The following is a 16,347-nucleotide window of genomic DNA, read 5'->3' on the forward strand; positions in this document are numbered from 1 at the left end:
GTTTTACAGATACTAGACACGTGACTTTCAAATGAAAGATTGGTATCAAAGAGCACACCCAGGTTCCTAACCGACGACGAAGACTTAACAGAGCAGCCATCAAGTGTTAGACAGTATTCTAGGTTATTTATTTAGCATGTACAGAGTGAACAGCAGCGGTCCTAGTACTGAGCCTTGTGGTACGCCATACTGAACTTGTGATCGATGAGACATCTCATCATTTACTGCTACAAACTGATAACGGTCAGATTGTAGCAGTAAATGTAGCAGTATTATTCACAGTATAACAGTGAAAACTAATGCCTTGCTTCCTCATGATCTCTGCTAAGCTTCGCATGTACAGGGTGAACAGCAACGGTGCATCGGTCATGAATGGCCTGGAAGGTTTTATTTCCACATTACAGGTTTCCTGGGAACTTATAATAATAATAATCATCATCATCATCATGATCACTGCATGAACAGTATGTCGAACATGACGATGTGATCAGATGAACATCAGAAACACAGAGACGACTGAGTGCCAATGCTGGTTTATTGTTTTTATTACAAAAATAAAATACAAATGACTATAGACAAAGCAGACGTCTTACTAAATAACGCGTCAGTAGAAACGCCACACGGCTGTCAGTGCTGCAATTACAAATCAAACACGCCTGTAGGTCTGAGCATCTTCATCATCATCATCATCATCATCATCATCATCACCTGACGGATGCTCAGATGTACGTCACACACCTCAGCTCCACTATTATAAATGAGTATGAAGTCAAAACAGCTCGACGTGCTTTACAGAAGAGCTGGCGCTGTGATTTGGCTCGATATTAAACGTCACTTATTATTAAACACACATTTGAACAAAAGAAATCATCTGATGCCTCAGATTTCACCGTTCCTGGATGAGTCCATCTGAAACAGAGGCGTTTACGAACAAGACGGGTTATTGAGTTAGTACACAAACTAAAAAACCACAAACAAGCGTCGCGGGCGGACAGCAGTGAGATCGTCTCTGGATGAAGCGCTCGCTGGATCATGAGCGCTGTTGCTGACGAGTCCTCGTGTTTTGCATAGCCTAGTTAGTTAATCTGGTTCTCCAGTGGGAAAAAGGCACAGAATCTGTAAACTTTGCAGGAATTGCGTTGGAGAAATGCGAGGACGACAGCGTCCCTCAGTGCAACACACAGGGTTCAGAGGGATGATGGGAAAACAAGCATGAGAACAACAGCAAACATTCTGAAACAACATGATATTGATTTTAGCCCTTAATGCAGGTAAACGTCCGCGATTCAGAACCGTCATGCAACTATCAGCCCGAGGCTCTACGACACGCAGCTTCACATTTGTGCTTTACTAATAAACTACATCATAACGCTGAGGCAGAGTCATGTGACGCTGCTGATGTCATTCACACACACACACACACACACACACACAGGTTTACAGTAGCAGTGCGACTTGGGAAAGGCCACAGTCTTCCAGACACACACGCATGAGACGATCAGCTGACTGTGTTGATCTGCTCTCTCAGCGCTCATGGGGTTTTCAGGCACACAAACACATGAAAACACACACGCCCTTTACACTCTCTCTGTGTGTGTGTGTGTGTGTGTCGCTCTGGGCCGCAGTCATGGTGAGAAACGAGCAGTGGCTCAGTCAAGGAAAGCGTAAGGGATGCTGGGAAACAGAAGCTCAGAGTCTCTCTCACACGAGGCGCTCAGGTTCTGGCTCTGCTGGATCTCTCCCAGCGCTGGAACAGCACCCGGCCGCCCCCTGACACCCCTCGGCCTCCTCCGGGCCCTGGTCCTGGTCCAGCCGGCACACACACACCTCGATGCCCGAGTCCCCGGTCACGTGCCGGCGCCGGCTGTTCTCCTGGTCCGGAACTGGTGCGGGCGGGTCCCGTGGGTTCTGATGGCTCTGCGGGTCCACAGACTCTGAGTACGGTGGAGGAGGCGTCGGAGGATGAGCCAGAACCTCCTCATAGTCCGGCAGCTTACAGTCCGTCCACAAGCCTGGAGAAACACACACACACACACTCGGATCAGAGGATCTGAGGCCCTATACATGATGATGTCACACTACTTCATTTACAGATGGATAAAACACATTCTATTTATTTCAAATAATATTTACTAATATAAAATATAGGGCTGCAACAACTAACCGATCATGAAAATCCTCGACAACGAATGTCATCGATTAGTCGTGGAAAACTTCCGCCAGATGCATCAAATTACAGCAGTGAATAACTCATATCTATGGACAAAATGCATCTAAAAACAGTGGAGGTGCTGTGGGACCGGTGAGAGATCCAAGCTGCCCAAATCAGCTATCCAATCAGAGCTCTTTATTTTAAGCTTCAGAATAATGCACAAGCGTAGTTTAACATGGCTTGCCTGTCAGGCGCTTTGACAGATGCATGTGTTTCATGTGGGATATGTTTCCTCGGCTTTCAAAAAGGGTTTTGAGACTTTCGACTTTAATTTTTTTATAAAAAAAAAAAATTTACAGGTTCAGCGTTACACCTGTAAGTGTTACAGGTTCAGCGTTACGCCTGTAAGTGTAACAGGTTCAGCGTTACGCCTGTAAGTGTTACAGGTTCAGCGTTACACCTGTAAGTGTTACAGGTTCAGCGTTACACCTGTAAGTGTAACAGGTTCAGCGTTACACCTGTAAGTGTAACAGGTTCAGCGTTACGCCTGTAAGTGTTACAGGTTCAGCGTTACGCCTGTAAGTGTTACAGGCTCAGCGTTACGCCTGTAAGTGTAACAGGTTCAGCGTTACGCCTGTAAGTGTTACAGGTTCAGCGTTACGCCTGTAAGTGTTACAGGTTCAGCGTTACACCTGTAAGTGTTACAGGTTCAGCGTTACGCCTGTAAGTGTAACAGGTTCAGCGTTACGCCTGTAAGTGTAACAGGTTCAGCGTTACGCCTGTAAGTGTAACAGGTTCAGCGTTACGCCTGTAAGTGTTACAGGTTCAGCGTTACACCTGTAAGTGTTACAGGTTCAGCGTTACGCCTGTAAGTGTTACAGGTTCAGCGTTACGCCTGTAAGTGTAACAGGTTCAGCGTTACGCCTGTAAGTGTAACAGGTTCAGCGTTACGCCTGTAAGTGTAACAGGTTCAGCGTTACGCCTGTAAGTGTTACAGGTTCAGCGTTACGCCTGTAAGTGTTACAGGTTCAGCGTTACGCCTGTAAGTGTAACAGGTTCAGCGTTACGCCTGTAAGTGTAACAGGTTCAGCGTTACGCCTGTAAGTGTTACAGGTTCAGCGTTACGGCTGTAAGTGTTACAGGTTCAGCGTTACGCCTGTAAGTGTTACAGGCTCAGCGTTACGCCTGTAAGTGTAACAGGTTCAGCGTTACGCCTGTAAGTGTTACAGGTTCAGCGTTACGCCTGTAAGTGTTACAGGTTCAGCGTTACGCCTGTAAGTGTAACAGGTTCAGCGTTACGCCTGTAAGTGTAACAGGTTCAGCGTTACGCCTGTAAGTGTAACAGGTTCAGCGTTACGCCTGTAAGTGTAACAGGTTCAGCGTTACACCTGTAAGTGTAACAGGTTCAGCGTTACGCCTGTAAGTGTTACAGGTTCAGCGTTACGCCTGTAAGTGTAACAGGTTCAGCGTTACGCCTGTAAGTGTAACAGGTTCAGCGTTACGCCTGTAAGTGTTACAGGTTCAGCGTTACGCCTGTAAGTGTAACAGGTTCAGCGTTACGCCTGTAAGTGTTACAGGTTCAGCGTTACGCCTGTAAGTGTTACAGGTTCAGCGTTACACCTGTAAGTGTTACAGGTTCAGCGTTACGCCTGTAAGTGTTACAGGTTCAGCGTTACGGCTGTAAGTGTTACAGGTTCAGCGTTACGCCTGTAAGTGTTACAGGTTCAGCGTTACGGCTGTAAGTGTTACAGGTTCAGCGTTACGCCTGTAAGTGTTACAGGCTCAGCGTTACGCCTGTAAGTGTAACAGGTTCAGCGTTACGCCTGTAAGTGTTACAGGTTCAGCGTTACGCCTGTAAGTGTTACAGGTTCAGCGTTACGCCTGTAAGTGTAACAGGTTCAGCGTTACACCTGTAAGTGTTACAGGTTCAGCGTTACGCCTGTAAGTGTTACAGGTTCAGCGTTACACCTGTAAGTGTTACAGGTTCAGCGTTACGCCTGTAAGTGTTACAGGTTCAGCGTTACGCCTGTAAGTGTTACAGGTTCAGCGTTACGCCTGTAAGTGTAACAGGTTCAGCGTTACGCCTGTAAGTGTAACAGGTTCAGCGTTACGCCTGTAAGTGTTACAGGTTCAGCGTTACACCTGTAAGTGTTACAGGTTCAGCGTTACGCCTGTAAGTGTAACAGGTTCAGCGTTACGCCTGTAAGTGTTACAGGTTCAGCGTTACACCTGTAAGTGTAACAGGTTCAGCGTTACGCCTGTAAGTGTAACAGGTTCAGCGTTACGCCTGTAAGTGTTACAGGTTCAGCGTTACGCCTGTAAGTGTAACAGGTTCAGCGTTACGCCTGTAAGTGTTACAGGTTCAGCATTACGCCTGTAAGTGTAACAGGTTCAGCGTTACGCCTGTAAGTGTTACAGGTTCAGCGTTACGCCTGTAAGTGTAACAGGTTCAGCATTACGCCTGTAAGTGTTACAGGTTCAGCGTTACGCCTGTAAGTGTAACAGGTTCAGCGTTACGCCTGTAAGTGTAACAGGTTCAGCGTTACACCTGTAAGTGTTACAGGTTCAGCATTACGCCTGTAAGAGTTTATAAAGCGACATTTCGTTCCAATGAACTGCAGTAGCCAAGGCGACATCTAGTGTATATATCTATACCCGCCCGCGCCCTCAGATCACTTGGACGCGGCTGTGTTCAAGAGGTAACAACGATATAAATACTGTTCGGTTTCTCACACAAACCGCTCGTTTCGTGTCTTAGGCCATCAATGTGTACTTACGATCAAAAGCCTGAGAGACGGGTGTGTGTGTGTGTGTGAGACGGGTGTGTGTGTGAGACGGGTGTGTGTGTGTATGTGTGACGGGTGTGTGTGTGTGTGTGTATGTGTGACGGGTGTGTGTGTGTGTGTATGTGTGATGGGTGTGTGTGTGTGTGTGTGTGTGTGTGTGTGTGTGTGTGTGACGGGTGTGTGTGTGTGTGTGTGTGTGTGACGGGTGTGTGTGTGTGTGTGTGTGTGTGACGGGTGTGTGTGTGTGTGTGTGTGACGGGGGTGTGTGTGTGTGTGTGTCTGTGTGACGGGTGTGTGTGTGTGTGTGTGTGTGTGTGTGACGGGTGTGTGTGTGTGTGTGTGTGTGTGTGTGTGTGTGTGTGTGTGTGTGTGTGTGTGTGTGTGACGGGTGTGTGTGTGTGTGTGTGTGTGTGTGAGACGGGTGTGTGTGTGTGTGAGAGACGGGTGTGTGTGTGTGAGACGGGTGTGTGTGTGTATGTGTGACGGGTGTGTGTGTGTGTATGTGTGACGGGTGTGTGTGTGTGTATGTGTGACGGGTGTGTGTGTGTATGTGTGACGGGTGTGTGTGTGTGTATGTGTGACGGGTGTGTGTGTGTGTATGTGTGACGGGTGTGTGTGTGTGTATGTGTGACGGGTGTGTGTGTGTGTGTGTGTGTGTGTGTGTGTGTGTGTGTGTGTGTGTGTGTGTGTGTGTGTGTGTGTGTGTGTGTGTGTGTGTGTGTGACGGGTGTGTGTGACGGGTGTGTGTGTGTGTGTGTGTGTGACTCACGCAGGTTGAGAGGAGCAGGGGTGATGAAGGAGCTCGACGCCCCCTGGTACGCCATCAGGCTGATCTCTCGCTGTCTCTGCTCCTGCTGGAGTCGCATCTTCACCCGCCGGTGTCTGTACGCGCAGCAGCAGCTCAGCATGATGATGAGGGTCCAGACCAGCCAGAACCCTGAACACACACACACACACGACTGAAATCACTTCTCTTTAACCTGGCATACACAAAATTATACATTCCTATTATTCAAATCAGTTAATTGATTGTTAGGCTGCATAGATTAGGTCATTTGGAACCAGGACCACTTCCTATGACACCCGATGTTCTCGCTACATCACGAGGAGAACGGCATCTACGCTAATGTTGGTCTTATGCTAATGCTTATTCCGAGGTTTACTGTAGTCAGCCGGATCCGGGCCGTATCCAGACCAGATGGAGGACCTTTGTTGCATTATTTTCCTGTTATCTCTGTAAAGCTGCTTTGAAACACTCTGTACTGTAAAAAGGGCTATATAAATAAAGGTGACTTGACTTGATACACGCACACACAGACACACACACACACACACACACACACACACACACCATCATCATCATCATCATGTGCAGTGGATAACGGGATCAGTGTGTATCTGTCAAATGCTGCTCATCAACATCACCAATGCTCTCAAACATGTCGTGTTCTTGATCTCGTGTGATTGAGAAACTTCATGGAATGTTTGTACTTTTAAAAATCATTTAGTCACATGGCCATTCAAAATAAACAAACATGTGATCAGTCGCATCATCAGTCGATTGCTCTCATGCAGACACACACACACACAGGCCTTGACATGAATGAAACCTTGGAGTTAATGTCTATTAGAAGAACTGACAGATACACTGAGAAAGCCTGTATGTGTGTGTGTGTGTGTGTGTGTAACAGATGAATCTGCAGGTGTGTGTGTGTGTGTGTGTGTGTGTAACAGATGAATCTGCAGGTGTGTGTGTGTGTGTGTGTGTGTGTGTGTGTGTGTGTGTGTGTGTGTGTGTAACTCACACCACAGCTCGTAATAGTAAGTGCAGCACTCGGTCTCCCCGCAGCAGTAGCCCATCTCACAGCGGTACTGTTCATTGTTCACGCCGAAACAAAACTCCTTCCCCTGCACACAAACACAAGCATTCAGCAACACACACGACATGTGAAGTTTACATCAGTGTTGGAGTCTGACAGAAAACACTCAAGAGTCTCATCCTTCAGGCCCAGTACAAACACAAATTCATAATTTGAAAGCCAGGTGACTTGATTTGTGTCAAACATTCAACTATCAACTCAAGATAAAGCTGAAATAAACGAGCCAATAAATACATATAAACCATTCTATATAAAAATAATAATAATATGAATAAAAATGAGCCCTAATATTGTGTAAACAGGAAGCACCAGTCTTTATTGATTTGCTGGATCATTTACACAATAACCTTTGGAAACAATAAGTACAAGCCAAACCCCGAAACTCACAACCAGACAAACACCCTACAAAACCGCAAACACACAAAGACATTAACGTTACAAAACCTCAAACACTAACGTTACAGACAAAACGATCAATAAGCTTGTATCTATTCATATCATCTGCTCAAATGTCTATGATTTCAACATGTAAAACATTTATGTCGACTCTAAATACCCGGTATGAAGCAGGATAACGAACATTATGTTTCGGTAACCGTGTTTTATGGCTTTGTTTCAGTTGTTTATCGAGGCCTCCACATTCGCGAATCCCCGAGCTCGAGTTCAAGCACTCCACGCCTCAGATGCCCTGCCGCCGGCTTACCTGAACTAAACACGCCGCTGCGCAGAGAAGCCCCACGGCGGAGCACAGCGTCTTCTGCGGCATCTTTCTGCGCGTTTCTTTCCAAACTCCAGTTAATCATAAGTTAATCATAAAGCTTCAGATGAACAGACGCGCATCATGTCTGTGTGATGAATGTGATGATCCACAGAGGGCAGCAGCATCACAATCACAGCAATAACACACACACACACACACACACACACACACACACACACACACACACACACGGCTTATCATGCGCGAGTGTCGCTGCATTTATCGGCATTAAATTAACTTTTTTATCAAATTATACGGTAGCCGATACATTATTGTGCGTATAACATTTATTCATGTTGAATGTTTTTCCTCACTTTGGCAAATCACATCAGTTACACATTTCAAAACAATAATGCTAATGAATTGATAAAGTTTTTAAGAGATACTTATATATTTGCATATTGTCAATGTCATATATTTGAAATGTAACGGGTGCGCACGCAGAATCAGAACATGACGTCAGCAGGATGACATCAGATGCGCGTTCTGCGAGACAGCGGGAGCGCGCAGTGAGTACTTCCGCTGGTATCATCACACACACACACACACACTCATATCTCATCTCATTCATATATTTGGAGAACATATCGCCTTGGCTCCTTTCGCTAGTTTTTAAATGTTTCCTAGCAGGTTGTGTTCATTAGGAAACCGACTCACTGTGTAGAGACGCATTAATTCTTTATAAAATTAACAGTTTGTTATAACACGTTACAGATCATTAGAAAACTGCTTGTTATTTTTAAAAAATGTAAATCGATTAGGCATGAGCTATATGCTTGTCTTCTCAGTGAGCAACAGAAGAGCCTCAGCTGAAGGCATGTGGTGCTTCTTCATTTTCCTCATTTAAGTTACACTAGATTAGATCATATAAAAGTAGAATGAAGGAGATTTTTCCGTCAAGTCATCGTATTTGTTGAGTGTTCACTGCATATATCATATGACGCAGAAAGTTCAGAAAGGGTTTATTTTTGTTAGCAGCTCCCTGTTAAATCTGTAACAGTTTTTCCGATTGCTAAACGGCCGTGAGCACAACTGGAGCTACATGTGCTAAACTCTCGCTACAGTCTGCACTACAGCAGTCACCTGAGCTACACAGTTCACATCACCTGCACAACTCACTCAGAGCAACACAACTCTTACACACGGCTCACAACAGGCTCAGCCAAACACTACACACAACCCTCACTGAGATCACACACACTGGCACTCAGAACACACTGAGAGGAAAACACTAGCATCAAACACCAATACAGAAAACACAAACTTTTCATCTTTACAGTTTGAACAATTTCAGCGACTTCATACAAAGTAATATTTTCTTCAAAGAAAAGAGTGACATTCTTTCACATGATTTATTTACATTTTTAGAACATAACAATTCTTTAAGGTAAATGAAAATTAGCAGTTTGCTTCAATAGTCCGTAGTAATTTACGGAATTACAGTAATGAGAAAAAAAGGCAGAAAGTACATACTGTAATTCGAACAAATAATTGAGGGGCTAATCCTGCCTCTCTCTAGCATCAGGCCACAGGTGTTCATCAACATCAGTTCCCATCAAAACCCCTCTTCCTTGTTCCGTTTCCAAAATTAGTCTTTCTGTGTATGCTAAACACAGGTAGGCGAAAGTTAAACACAACAACAACACTCTTGTCATCGTTTACACACAACGACTCAAAATTGTTCACACTTATTTCTAATGATGTGACCAAACCAACTGTACATAATACAAGTCAGTTCAGAGTCCAGAAACTGACTCAAGATGTTGCACTGAATGTTGATACCAACAATGGATGGAAACAATATAAGAGGGAGAGAAGGAGGAAGAGGATGAGGATGAGGAAGAGTGTGTGTGTAAGAGGTGGTGAATGAGGAAGAGGATGAGGACGAGGAAGAGTGTGTGTGTAAGAGGAAGAAGAGTGTGTGTAAGAGGAGGAAGACTGTGTGTAAGAGGAGGTGAACGAGGAAGAGGAGGATGAGGAAGAGCAGGTGTGTGTAAGAGGTGGTGAACGAGGAAGAGGATGAGGACGAGGAGGAGTGTGTGTGTAAGAGGAAGAAGAGTGTGTGTAAGAGGAGGAAGACTGTGTGTAAGAGGAGGAAGAGTGTGTGTGTAAGAGGAGGTGAACGAGGAAGAGGAGGACGAGGAAGAGCAGGTGTGTGTAAGAGGTGGTGAACGAGGAAGAGGAGGATGAGGAAGAGCAGGTGTGTGTAAGAGGAGGTGAACGAGGAAGAGGAGGAAGAGGAAGAGCAGGTGTGTGTAAGAGGAGGTAAACGAGGAAGAGGAGGAAGAGGAAGAGCAGGTGTGTGTAAGAGGAGGTGAATAAGGAAGAGAACGAGGAAGAGGAGGATGAGGAAGAGCAGGTGTGTGCAAGAGGTGGTGAACGACGAAGAGAAGGAAGAGGAAGAGCAGGTGTGTGTAAGAGGAGGTGAACGAGGAAGAGGAGGACGAGGAAGAGCAGGTGTGTGTAAGAGGAGGTGAACGAGGAAGAGGAGGATGAGGAAGAGCAGGTGTGTGTAAGAGGAGGTGAACGAGGAAGAGAACGAGGAAGAGGAGGATGAGGAAGAGCAGGTGTGTGCAAGAGGTGGTGAACGAGGAAGAGGAGGAAGAGGAAGAGCAGGTGTGTGTAAGAGGAGGTAAACGAGGAAGAGGAGGAAGAGGAAGAGCAGGTGTGTGTAAGAGGAGGTGAATAAGGAAGAGAACGAGGAAGAGAAGGAAGAAGAAAAGCAGGTGTGTGTAAGAGGAGGTGAACGAGGAAGAGGAGGATGAGGAAGAGCAGGTGTGTGTAAGAGGAGGTGAACGAGGAAGAGGAGGATGAGCAGGTGTGTGTAAGAGGAGGTGAACGAGGAAGAGGAGGACGAGGAAGAGCAGGTGTGTGTAAGAGGAGGTGAACGAGGAAGAGGAGGATGAGGAAGAGCAGGTGTGTGTAAGAGGAGGTGAACGAGGAAGAGGAGGAAGAGGAAGAGCAGGTGTGTGTAAGAGGAGGTGAACGAGGAAGAGGAGGATGAGGAAGAGCAGGTGTGTGTAAGAGGAGGTGAACGAGGAAGAGGAGGATGAGGAAGAGCAGGTGTGTGTAAGAGGAGGTGAACGAGGAAGAGGAGGATGAGGAAGAGCAGGTGTGTGTAAGAGGAGGTGAACGAGGAAGAGGAGGATGAGGAAGAGCAGGTGTGTGTAAGAGGAGGTGAACGAGGAAGAGGAGGATGAGGAAGAGCAGGTGTGTGTAAGAGGAGGTGAACGAGGAAGAGGAGGATGAGGAAGAGCAGGTGTGTGTAAGAGGAGGTGAACGAGGAAGAGGAGGATGAGGAAGAGCAGGTGTGTGTAAGAGGAGGTGAACGAGGAAGAGCAGGTGTGTGTAAGAGGAGGTGAACGAGGAAGAGGAGGATAAGGAAGAGCAGGTGTGTGTAAGAGGAGGTGAACGAGGAAGAGGAGGATGAGGAAGAGCAGGTGTGTGTAAGAGGAGGTGAACGAGGAAGAGGAGGATGAGGAAGAGCAGGTGTGTGTAAGAGGAGGTGAATGAGGAAGAGGAGGAAGAGGAAGAGCAGGTGTGTGTAAGAGGAAGTGAACGAGGAAGAGGAGGATGAGGAAGAGCAGGTGTGTGTAAGAGGAGGTGAACGAGGAAGAGGAGGATGAGGAAGAGCAGGTGTGTGTAAGAGGAGGAGAACGAGGAAGAGGAGGAAGAGGAAGAGCAGGTGTGTGTAAGAGGAGGTGAACGAGGAAGAGGAGGATGAGGAAGAGCGGGTGTGTGTAAGAGGAGGTGAACGAGGAAGAGGAGAATGAGGAAGAGCAGGTGTGTGTAAGAGGAGGTGAACAAGGAAGAGGAGGATGAGGAAGAGCAGGTGTGTGTAAGAGGAGGTGAACGAGGAAGAGGAGGATGAGGAAGAGCAGGTGTGTGTAAGAGGAGGTGAATGAGAAAGAGGAGGATGAGGAAGAGCAGGTGTGTGTAAGAGGAGGTGAACGAGGAAGAGGAGGAAGAGGAGGAAGAGGAAGAGCAGATGTGTGTAAGAGGAGGTGAACGAGGAGGAAGAGGAAGAGCAGGTGTGTGTAAGAGGAGGTGAACGAGGAAGAGGAGGAAGAGGAAGAGCAGGTGTATGTAAGAGGAGGTGAACGAGGAAGAGGAGGATGAGGAAGAGCAGATGTGTGTAAGAGGAGGTGAACGAGGAAGAGGAGGATGAGGAAGAGCAGGTGTGTGTAAGAGGAGGTGAACGAGGAAGAGGAGGAAGAGGAAGAGCAGGTGTGTGTAAGAGGAGGTGAACGAGGAAGAGGAGGATGAGGAAGAGCAGGTGTGTGTAAGAGGAGCTGAACGAGGAAGAGGAGGATGAGGAAGAGCAGGTGTGTGTAAGAGGAGGTGAACGAGGAAGAGGAGGAAGAGCAGGTGTGTGTAAGAGGAAGTGAACGAGGAAGAGGAGGATGAGGAAGAGCAGGTGTGTGTAAGAGGAGGTGAACGAGGAAGAGGAGGATGAGGAAGAGCAGGTGTGTGTAAGAGGAGGTGAACGAGGAAGAGGAGGAAGAGGAAGAGCAGGTGTGTGTAAGAGGAGGTGAACAAGGAAGAGGAGGAAGAGGAAGAGCAGGTGTGTGTAAGAGGAGATGAACGAGGAAGAGGAGGATGAGGAAGAGCAGGTGTGTGTAAGAGGAGGTGAATGAGGAAGAGGAGGAAGAGGAAGAGCAGGTGTGTGTAAGAGGAGGTGAACGAGGAAGAGGAGGATGAGGAAGAGCAGGTGTGTGTAAGAGGAGGTGAACGAGGAAGAGGAGGACGAGGAAGAGCAGGTGTGTGTAAGAGGAGGTGAACGAGGAAGAGGAGGAAGAGGAAGAGCAGGTGTGTAAGAGGAGGTGAATGAGGAAGAGGAGGATGAGGAAGAGCAGGTGTGTGTAAGAGGAGGTGAATGAGAAAGAGGAGGATGAGGAAGAGCAGGTGTGTGTAAGAGGAGGTGAACGAGGAAGAGGCGGAAGAGGAAGAGCAGGTGTGTGTAAGAGGAGGTGAATGAGAAAGAGGAGGATGAGGAAGAGCAGGTGTGTGTAAGAGGAGGTGAACGAGGAAGAGGAGGAAGAGGAAGAGCAGGTGTGTGTAAGAGGAGGTGAACGAGGAAGAGGAGGAAGAGGAAGAGCAGATGTGTGTAAGAGGAGGTGAACGAGGAAGAGGAGGATGAGGAAGAGCAGGTGTGTGTAAGAGGAGGTGAACGAGGAAGAGGAGGATGAGGAAGAGCAGGTGTGTGTAAGAGGAGGTGAACGAGGAAGAGGAGGAAGAGGAGGAAGAGGAAGAGCAGATGTGTGTAAGAGGAGGTGAACGAGGAGGATGAGGAAGAGCAGGTGTGTGTAAGAGGAGGTGAACGAGGAAGAGGAGGATGAGGAAGAGCAGGTGTGTGTAAGAGGAGGTGAACGAGGAAGAGGAGGATGAGGAAGAGCAGGTGTGTGTAAGAGGAGGTGAACGAGGAAGAGGAGGAAGAGCGGGTGTGTGTAAGAGGAAGTGAACGAGGAAGAGGAGGATGAGGAAGAGCAGGTGTGTGTAAGAGGAGGTGAACGAGGAAGAGGAGGATGAGGAAGAGCAGGTGTGTGTAAGAGGAGGAGAACGAGGAAGAGGAGGAAGAGGAAGAGCAGGTGTGTGTAAGAGGAGGTGAACGAGGAAGAGGAGGATGAGGAAGAGCAGGTGTGTGTAAGAGGAGGTGAACGAGGAAGAGGAGGACGAGGAAGAGCAGGTGTGTGTAAGAGGAGGTGAACGAGGAAGAGGAGGAAGAGCAGGTGTGTAAGAGGAGGTGAATGAGGAAGAGGAGGATGAGGAAGAGCAGGTGTGTGTAAGAGGAGGTGAATGAGAAAGAGGAGGATGAGGAAGAGCAGGTGTGTGTAAGAGGAGGTGAACGAGGAAGAGGCGGAAGAGGAAGAGCAGGTGTGTGTAAGAGGAGGTGAATGAGAAAGAGGAGGATGAGGAAGAGCAGGTGTGTGTAAGAGGAGGTGAACGAGGAAGAGGAGGAAGAGGAAGAGCAGGTGTGTGTAAGAGGAGGTGAACGAGGAAGAGGAGGAAGAGGAAGAGCAGATGTGTGTAAGAGGAGGTGAACGAGGAAGAGGAGGATGAGGAAGAGCAGGTGTGTGTAAGAGGAGGTGAACGAGGAAGAGGAGGATGAGGAAGAGCAGGTGTGTGTAAGAGGAGGTGAACGAGGAAGAGGAGGAAGAGGAGGAAGAGGAAGAGCAGATGTGTGTAAGAGGAGGTGAACGAGGAGGATGAGGAAGAGCAGGTGTGTGTAAGAGGAGGTGAACGAGGAAGAGGAGGATGAGGAAGAGCAGGTGTGTGTAAGAGGAGGTGAACGAGGAAGAGGAGGAAGAGGAGGAAGAGGAAGAGCAGATGTGTGTAAGAGGAGGTGAACGAGGAGGAAGAGGAAGAGCAGGTGTGTGTAAGAGGAGGTGAACGAGGAAGAGGAGGAAGAGGAAGAGCAGGTGTGTGTAAGAGGAGGTGAACGAGGAAGAGGAGGAAGAGGAAGAGCAGGTGTGTGTAAGAGGAGGTGAACGAGGAAGAGGAGGATGTGGAAGAGCAGGTGTGTGTAAGAGGAGGTGAACGAGGAAGAGGAGGATGAGGAAGAGCAGGTGTGTGTAAGAGGAGGTGAACGAGGAAGAGGAGGAAGAGGAAGAGCAGGTGTGTGTGTAAGAGGAGGTGAACGAGGAAGAGGAGGATGAGGAAGAGCAGGTGTGTGTAAGAGGAGGTGAACGAGGAAGAGGAGGAAGAGGAAGAGCAGGTGTGTGTAAGAGGAGGTGAACGAGGAAGAGGAGGATGAGGAAGAGCAGGTGTGTGTAAGAGGAGGTGAACGAGGAAGAGGAGGATGAGGAAGAGCAGGTGTGTGTAAGAGGAGGTGAACGAGGAAGAGGAGGAAGAGGAAGAGCAGGTGTGTGTAAGAGGAGGTGAACGAGGAAGAGGAGGATGAGGAAGAGCAGGTGTGTGTAAGAGGAGGTGAACGAGGAAGAGGAGGATGAGGAAGAGCAGGTGTGTGTAAGAGGAGGTGAATGAGAAAGAGGAGGATGAGGAAGAGCAGGTGTGTGTAAGAGGAGGTGAACGAGGAAGAGGAGGAAGAGGAAGAGCAGATGTGTGTAAGAGGAGGTGAACGAGGAGGAAGAGGAAGAGCAGGTGTGTGTAAGAGGAGGTGAACGAGGAAGAGGAGGAAGAGGAAGAGCAGGTGTGTGTAAGAGGAGGTGAACGAGGAAGAGGAGGATGAGGAAGAGCAGGTGTGTGTAAGAGGAGGTGAATGAGGAAGAGGAGGAAGAGGAAGAGCAGGTGTGTGTAAGAGGAGGTGAACGAGGAAGAGGAGGATGAAGGAAGAGCAGGTGTGTGTAAGAGGAGGTGAACGAGGAAGAGGAGGACGAGGAAGAGCAGGTGTGTGTAAGAGGAGGTGAACGAGGAAGAGGAGGATGAGGAAGAGCAGGTGTGTAAGAGGAGGTGAATGAGGAAGAGGAGGATGAGGAAGAGCAGGTGTGTGTAAGAGGAGGTGAATGAGAAAGAGGAGGATGAGGAAGAGCAGGTGTGTGTAAGAGGAGGTGAACGAGGAAGAGGAGGAAGAGGAAGAGCAGGTGTGTGTAAGAGGAGGTGAACGAGGAAGAGGAGGAAGAGGAAGAGCAGATGTGTGTAAGAGGAGGTGAACGAGGAAGAGGAGGATGAGGAAGAGCAGGTGTGTGTAAGAGGAGGTGAACGAGGAGGATGAGGAAGAGCAGGTGTGTGTAAGAGGAGGTGAACGAGGAAGAGGAGGATGAGGAAGAGCAGGTGTGTGTAAGAGGAGGTGAACGAGGAAGAGGAGGAAGAGGAGGAAGAGGAAGAGCAGATGTGTGTAAGAGGAGGTGAACGAGGAGGATGAGGAAGAGCAGGTGTGTGTAAGAGGAGGTGAACGAGGAAGAGGAGGATGATGAAGAGCAGGTGTGTGTAAGAGGAGGTGAACGAGGAAGAGGAGGAAGAGGAAGAGCAGGTGTGTGTAAGAGGAGGTGAACGAGGAAGAGGAGGATGAGGAAGAGCAGGTGTGTGTAAGAGGAGGTGAATGAGGAAGAGGAGGATGAGGAAGAGCAGATGTGTAAGAGGAGGTGAACGAGGAGGAAGAGGAGGAAGAGGAGGAGGAAGAGCAGGTGTGTGTAAGAGGAGGTGAACGAGGAAGAGGAGGAAGAGGAAGAGCAGGTGTGTGTAAGAGGAGGTGAACGAGGAAGAGGAGGAAGAGGAAGAGCAGGTGTGTGTAAGAGGAGGTGAACGAGGAAGAGGAGGAAGAGGAAGAGCAGGTGTGTGTAAGAGGAGGTGAACGAGGAAGAGGAGGAAGAGGAAGAGCAGGTGTGTGTAAGAGGAGGTGAACGAGGAAGAGGAGGATGAGGAAGAGCAGGTGTGTGTAAGAGGAGGTGAACGAGGAAGAGGAGGATGAAGGAAGAGCAGGTGTGTGTAAGAGGAGGTGAACGAGGAAGAGGAGGACGAGGAAGAGCAGGTGTGTGTAAGAGGAGGTGAACGAGGAAGAGGAGGATGAGGAAGAGCAGGTGTGTAAGAGGAGGTGAATGAGGAAGAGGAGGATGAGGAAGAGCAGGTGTGTGTAAGAGGAGGTGAATGAGAAAGAGGAGGATGAGGAAGAGCAGGTGTGTGTAAGAGGAGGTGAACGAGGAAGAGGAGGAAGAGGAAGAGCAGGTGTGTGTAAGAGGAGGTGAACGAGGAAGAGGAGGAAGAGGAAGAGCAGATGTGTGTAAGAGGAGGTGAACGAGGAAGAGGAGGATGAGGAAGAGCAGGTGTGTGTAAGAGGAGGTGAACGAGGAGGATGAGGAAGAGCAGGTGTGT

At 48.2% G+C, this 16,347-nt stretch overlaps 1 protein-coding gene across 1 annotated transcript; it reads right to left on the reverse strand.

Annotated features, from left to right (window-relative positions):
* Positions 1-527: 527 nt before the first annotated feature.
* wbp1 (WW domain binding protein 1) lies at positions 528-8,042 on the reverse strand. The gene is made up of 4 exons (XM_081367030.1): positions 7,522-8,042; positions 6,744-6,846; positions 5,708-5,875; positions 528-2,012 (listed from the first exon to the last, which is right to left on the reverse strand). Exons 1-4 carry the CDS (start codon positions 7,582-7,584, stop codon positions 1,702-1,704), a joined length of 645 nt encoding a protein of 214 aa, XP_081223156.1. The 5' UTR covers positions 7,585-8,042; the 3' UTR covers positions 528-1,701.
* Positions 8,043-16,347: the final 8,305 nt, after the last annotated feature.

This window comes from Scardinius erythrophthalmus (genome assembly GCF_964197995.2).
Source record: "Scardinius erythrophthalmus genome assembly, chromosome: 5".
NCBI lineage: Eukaryota > Metazoa > Chordata > Actinopteri > Cypriniformes > Leuciscidae > Scardinius > Scardinius erythrophthalmus.